This window comes from Helobdella robusta (assembly GCF_000326865.2).
Source record: "Helobdella robusta unplaced genomic scaffold HELROscaffold_72, whole genome shotgun sequence".
NCBI lineage: Eukaryota > Metazoa > Annelida > Clitellata > Rhynchobdellida > Glossiphoniidae > Helobdella > Helobdella robusta.
The window spans coordinates 191,322-198,277 of record NW_008705409.1 but is presented as its reverse complement, the minus strand read 5'-3'; the positions used below and the strand labels follow the sequence as shown (position 1 = coordinate 198,277).

At 31.6% G+C, this 6,956-nt stretch overlaps 2 protein-coding genes across 2 annotated transcripts; one reads left to right on the top strand and one right to left on the bottom strand.

Annotated features, from left to right (window-relative positions):
• Window positions 1-2,370: 2,370 nt before the first annotated feature.
• Window positions 2,371-3,388, top strand: HELRODRAFT_122800 (hypothetical protein; the record flags this gene model as incomplete). Its single annotated transcript, XM_009031308.1, has 2 exons — window positions 2,371-2,782; window positions 2,895-3,388. Coding segments are annotated over 2 exons (906 nt in total), but the record flags the coding sequence as incomplete, so codon positions are not given.
• Window positions 3,389-4,557: 1,169 nt separating this feature from the next.
• HELRODRAFT_89616 (hypothetical protein) lies at window positions 4,558-5,426 on the bottom strand (the record flags this gene model as incomplete). The annotated part of the gene is made up of 2 exons (XM_009031290.1): window positions 4,558-4,973; window positions 5,090-5,426. 2 exons carry the CDS (start codon window positions 5,424-5,426, stop codon window positions 4,558-4,560), a joined length of 753 nt encoding a protein of 250 aa, XP_009029538.1.
• Between the last annotated feature and the right edge of the window lie 1,530 nt (window positions 5,427-6,956).

Sequence of the window (6,956 nt, the reverse complement as noted above, 5' to 3'; positions counted from 1 at the left end):
TGAAGTGTGCGGTGAAAAAGTGTATGTTAAAGGCTTTGAAGATTCTGTTATGACAACTTTAATGCATTTAGCGTGAAAGTAAATAAATTAAAACTTTTAATTGTGAACAATAAGAATTAATTCCTTGCGTCATTAAATTACGAGAGGTCACGATCACTTCAATGAAATCTGACTAAGTATGTAGTAATCCTTCATTGTGCAATGTTTTGATTTTCTCAAGGTCTGAGAGTGAGGAGTGAAGGAGTGAAGGAAGATACGTGAGTAAATATAATAAGCAAGAGTTGAATGATTGAAATGAAATAAATGGAAAATTAAAAAGTTATGAGATTAATAAATATACAGTCAAATAAAAATTTTGATAATTTTGAAAAGTATAGAGAAGTGGAGCGAGAACATTACGAGGATTAAATTATTTATTTAATTATTACGAAGGCTTGCTTCGCTGCTTAATGCAAAACAAAACAATCGTCAATCTGGATCAAGGAATGCCACCAATTTATTTTCAGCAGAACATTGCAACAACTGCTAGCTCTTATTTTATTCACCACCTAAATTGAAGACATTTGCATAGAAACGTGCGCTGGGCAGGTGACGGTTAGAGGGGGAGAGTAGGGGGCTGTTGTGAGTAGTATTCTTATTGAAACTCAGTTTTTTTTTTATACAAAAAACACTGCTTTTTGTTGAAAATTTACGAAAAATTTGCGTGATAAGCAAAAAAGGATCGTCAAGCTAATTTTGGCCACACCAGCAAAAATGTTGGCTGCTTCTGTTTGTTTAAAATTTTGGCCTGGCTTTCGTCAAAATTGTCTAAATTCGCCCATGCCGCTGAATTTATTCTGTGCAAGTTCACTGAATTTAAAAAAAAACATTTTATATTACTTATTAAGAAATTTTTGTAAATTACAATTTTTCAATTAAAATTAACGTTAGACATCAAATGTGTAGCAAAAGAAGGACCTCTGGAGTTGCAGTCCACCAATATTATCATCAGTCCACCAATATTATCATCAGTCCACCAATATTATCATCAGTCCACCAATATTATCATCAGTCCACCAATATTATCATCAGTCCACCAATATTATCATCAGTCCACCAATATTATCATCAGTCCACCAATATTATCATCAGTCCACCAATATTATCATCAGTCCACCAATATTATCATCAGTCCACCAATATTATCATCAGTCCACCAATATTATCATCAGTCCACCAATATTATCATCAGTCCACCAATATTATCATCAGTCCACCAATCTTATCATCAGTCCACCAATATTATCATCAGTCCACCAATATTATCATAAACTTTTTTTTTTAATCTTTACGTCTCTTCCGTTGACAAACAATATTAATACCTAATCTCGACATAAATAAACTAAAACAGCGTTCTGGGTCGAACAAATGTATCCTGTTGACGTCATAATTTACCAAGTCTCTACGAAGAATCCAGTTTGTACCTATACATATGTATATTTCATTGAAAGTACGGTATCGTATTCTTCCCATTATAAGTTTCACTTGGAAGCAAGAGCAGCCTGGCCTGACGAAACAGCCATTTTAATTCTATGCAGAAAATCTTTAAGATAGGATGAATGATAAATTCCAAAATTCCCTATACAGGTTGTCATATTATAATAACCCACCAATATTCATGGTGGATGATTTTGTAATGACAGTTCGATTCTCTTACTATAATTTCATGATAGTCTCTTCTTGCGTACGTCACCGTCATAAATTTTAACAATAAATTTTAAATTTAGTGTCTTTGCTTACCTGCAATTAACTTTTAGTTTAGTTTCAAAACTTCATGCTTAGGTGAAAACTAATGATTCGCTGGCTCAGTGTTCGCAGACGAATGGCTGTGCCGATCGCTAACTTGGTTGTTGCCTGTTATGATCTGCTATGATTTACTTTCCCTGTTTTGCAAACATTTTGTTAATTAATAAAATTTTGGATTGAAACTTGGATTTAATTTTAATAATTCTGCTGAACTTGAAGTCCTCCAGAAGCCCATCACTCTAAAAAACTAAAGCTGCTGCTAAGCTACTAATGTTATTGTTATGAGCTTTGGATTTCATTTATGATCTCTGTTAATAATTATTTTGCAAAAAGTAACTTTGGAAACAATAATATCTTAACTAATCCTAGGGTTAATGAAATCTAATTGTAAAATAAATAAATCAATAAAATTAATTAAATAAAAATAATAAACTAATAAAGTAATTAAATTTAAATGACAAAACTTATCTAAGCTATGGCTGTTAAAGTAAGATTTGTTTTCTAAAAAGAGAAATTGACATAGAAAATCAATTTGGTTGATCATCAATTCAAAATTAAAAGAAAATGAATTTATCTCAAGAAACCATTGGATTCATCATAGCATTTTTGTATGGAGCTTGTTCTGCCTCAATGGCTTTTGTTAATAAAGCTGTCTTGAGTTACTACAAATTTAATTTTCCATTTTTCTTGGTCAGTTGTCAGATGGCATTCACAATTGCAATATTGGAAGCTCTAAGGCTGAGTGGTAACAAATTTTTAGTAAAGTTTACATTTGAAAGAGCTTGGACATTTTTGTTACCTTCAATATTTTATGCTGCCAACAGTGTTTTATCACTATCGGCACTCTATGGTATGAACATTCCAATGTATGGTGTTATCAAAAGGTGTGCACCTGTAGTCATTCTTATCTTGGGGGTGGCCATTTTAAATAAGCCTCTACCTCAAGTGTCAGTGTGTCTGTCAGTCGGTATGATCACCGGAGGATGTATTGTTGCAGGTGAGTAAGTTTCAAATAAGAAGTTTTAGTTCATGAGTTAGTTGCGTACATTGTTTATTCAATGGCAATGATAAAATTATAATTTTAAAGTGATAATATTTGCCACAAACAGGTTATGGGGACTTAACATTTGAACCATGGTCCTACCTCTGTGGCTTCTCAAGTGTCCTTAGTCAGGCAATTTATTTGTTGTTGGTGCAGAAGCATGCCTCAGATTTCGGTGCAGCTGAGTCATTACATCTGAACAGTTTCAACACATTACCTCTCTTGCTCATCATATCTTTAGTTGCACAAGAATTCAACACTGCCCTGAAACAGTTTTTATTAAACATTATAACTTTAAACATCGGTTTCATACTAACATTCACAGCTGTTATTGTATTTGGTTGCCTATTGAATTATTTGTTGTTCCTCTGCACGACGTACAACTCGGCACTGACAACAAGTGTGACAGGCACCCTGAAGACCATACTTCAAACCGTGGTGGGAATGTTCACCTTTGGAGGAATCACATTAAACATTTACATCATCTTTGGAATCATTTTAAACTTTGCAGGAGGTGTGATGTACACAGTTTTCAAGCATAAAATCACAAAAGATAAGTCATTAACTAAGTCTAGCACCACTATTAGTTTGAAAGGTGATGATAGTGCAACTAGTAGTGTCATTATCAGCATGGAAGGAAAAAATGGAAATGGTGAAGACATGAAACATAGGGTTTAAATAGTTCAACACTATCGTCATCATTATTAGGTTAACATCTTAAATGTGACAGCTTGCTACTTTTTGCAACCTATCTGATATTCATTTTATTTAATTACTATTCGCACCACACAATCTAATGGACTCTAATGGATTGATTTCAATCTAGGTAGTTTATGGCTGCTTGTTGCACCTCAGGTTCCTTCTACATGACTTTCATCACAATGCATTTAGTTTCATCTTGTTTTAATTTAGCTCTTGTTGCATTATGGTAATTAATGTAACAGGATCTCAATTAAGGATACTAATGATATTAAAAATTTATTTGGTGAATGTGATATTTTTTGACATTCCAGACAATGATTTTTAAATTGTAAACAAAATGAATGTGAATTTAATGAATCTGTTTACTAACTTTTTACTTTGTAAAGTTTTAATTTTAGGAGATGCTTGGGAAAACATTTATGTAATTGGTATCTACATGCACATCAAACAAATCAATATACAACAAAATCTCAAACATTTATTTGTCTTCTTTGTTTACTTGAAATAAATATAAATAATATAAATATATAAAAAAAAGAACTGCAAACAAAATTAATAGGTTGAAAATTAGACGATTTGAGGTAATTTGATCAAACGTGTTGCTTTTAGCACCATTGAGAATTATCTGGATGTGAATGCTTGAATTTAATTTATATATTTTTGGATGAGAGTTGTTGATTGGAACCTGCATGAAACATGATGGGAATGTGTGTTCAACTTGCGACAAATTCTCAACAACCAGAGTCCGACCATCCAATTTAAACTCGCCAAATTAAATTTCCTTCATTGTAATTGAAATAGAGAATCATTACAAAATTAGCATAAGCCTAAGGTATTAATTTGCTTATTAAACCTTTAGGTTATTTTTTTAATTTTGAAATAAAATGTAAAGCTTTACTGTTTTGTTAGATTTTAATATGAAATAAATTTGTTATAGCTTGGAGTTCTAAACATTTCAAAATAAATAAAAAAAATTACATTTTTCGAAAATTACAAATAAGTAAAAAAAATTCAAAACACAATTCATCTCATCTAATAAAAAATCTCCTAGCTAACAGATACATTTCTGAAGAATTTACTCTGCTGGCATGTGGTTTAACTATTTGAACTTTTTCAAAATATTTATCCAGTAAATTGATCAAGCCATCAAGCTGGCTTCCTTGAAATACTTTCACCAGCAGTGTTCCTTGCTCTTTCAGACACTCCATTGCGAATTTAAAAACAGACAGAACTTGTTTAATTGATTGGTCGTGGTCTAAAGATTTGATGCCTGATGCAGATGGGGACATATCACTGAGGATGACATCTGCCTTCTCAGTGTCCAGATGTTTCTTTATCATGTCCTGAGTTTCACTCTTTGTAAAGTCGCATCCACCTAATGTGACAGCACCATCCAAAGCCTCGATGTCAAGTAAGTCCACAGATATTACCAAGCCTGATTTCTCTGAAAAAAAGAGTAATTAGTGAAAAACAAAAAGCAGCTCAAAACATTTGTACTATTGTTAGCAAAACTTGAAAAGTTGAATTTTTTAAATGATAGATCAGTTTAGCAATAGCAACCTGAACTGTTGACCCTCTCAATGACCACCTGGGTCCAGGAACCAGGAGCTGCTCCACAATCAATGACTCTTTGACCTGGGCTAAATATTTCGAACTTGTTATTCATCTCTAACAATTTGTATGCACTTCGACATCTGTAGTTTTCTTGCTTAGCTTGTCTGATGTAAGGATCTTTCATTTGTCGTTGAAGCCATTTTTGTGCTGTGATGTTTTTTCCTTTTATATCAGTTGGACCAAATTTACTATACCATTTTAGACTTAATTCATGAAACTTTATGAAACCTTTTCTCAAAGCAAAATTGTTAAAGTTAAACCGAATAAAACTGAGACCAGTCATTATATTAATATTTTTATTTTATATAAAAAAGTTATGTTCATTTAAAACTTTAATTTATTATTATTAATTTATTTCTGCAAGATAGACCTTCTAGTTAAATTGCTTAAATATTTAATTTAACTAGCTACAGCATACTATACTATACTCAGTATGGTAGCTAGACTAAAATAGAGGACTAGGGTAGATAGAGTGGAGCTAGTTAAAAAGCAATAAGTTGCTTATATAATATAATTATTATATAAGCAACGGTAATCTCGGAGACGACAAAGTGGTTTTTCCAGCAATATTTAGTCAGTCAACAGTCAAAAACCGTTTAAAGAGACTCATAGGTTCCTCCCACGGTACAACTAAAAGTTAAACTAAATAATAAAAGCTTATAATAAAAGTTAAAAATAAAAATTTTAAACCAATTTTTACTAGAAAAGCCACAAAACCTCTATAAAGTTATAAAAATATGATACATTACAAAATGTGTAACAAAATTTTAAACGTATCTGTTAAAAAGATAGTTTCACTTTTAAAACAAATTATTAATTTTTAGAAACTTGCTTCCAGAGGTAACTTGCCGTTGAACTATAGTCACCCTTTTTTTTTGCGCTATTCGATCATGTTAAAAATTGGTTTGCTTATGAAATAAACAGCCTAAATAAATCAAAATTGTTATTTGAACAACTATCTTCCTTATATTCAATGAATATTTTACATTCTGCTGGTGCTCATAAGAAACTGGCTGCTGAAATCATACGTTGGCTTACAGCAGTGGCTTACAGGGTTTCATAGAACTCTTACGATAGCACTTTTTTGTACATATGCTTTAAATAAATCAATTATTTTTGTCAATATAAATATAGAAATTGCTTTTGTCAGGTGAAAAACAGTGGCTTACTGAAGCCGTAGGTTGGCTTAATCGGATTTTTTCTCATGTATACAATACTATGAGATAAATCAATCAAACAATCAGTCAGTCGGTCGGTCGGTCGGTCGGTCAGCCAGCCAGCCAGTCATATGTGTGTATATATATATATATATATATATATATATATATATATATATATGTATATATATATATATATAAAGAAAGAAAAAGAGAGAGAGAGAGAGACGGAGACAAGGAGTATGCGTAAAAAAATAACGTTTCAATAAATAGATAAAAATATACAATACACATACACGCACACACACACATACACACACACACACACACACATATATATATATATATAACGCTTGTATTAAAAGAAGAATGCAAGCTTTTGAAATGCATAATAAGAACAACTATTTTTATTTCGTTGTTGTTGTTGTAATTATTATTATATTGTTATTGTTGTTCGTTGATGATGGTTGTGATGATGATGATCGTCATCATAGTTAACAAGATTAACAGTATAACATACTTAAAATACATTGACAGAAATGACATGAATGTTTATTGTACTGCGTATATATGATGGCAGTATGTATGTATGCCTGTATGTATGTATGTATGTTTGTATGTATGGGTGTCTGTGTTTCTTTATGTGTACATGTTTG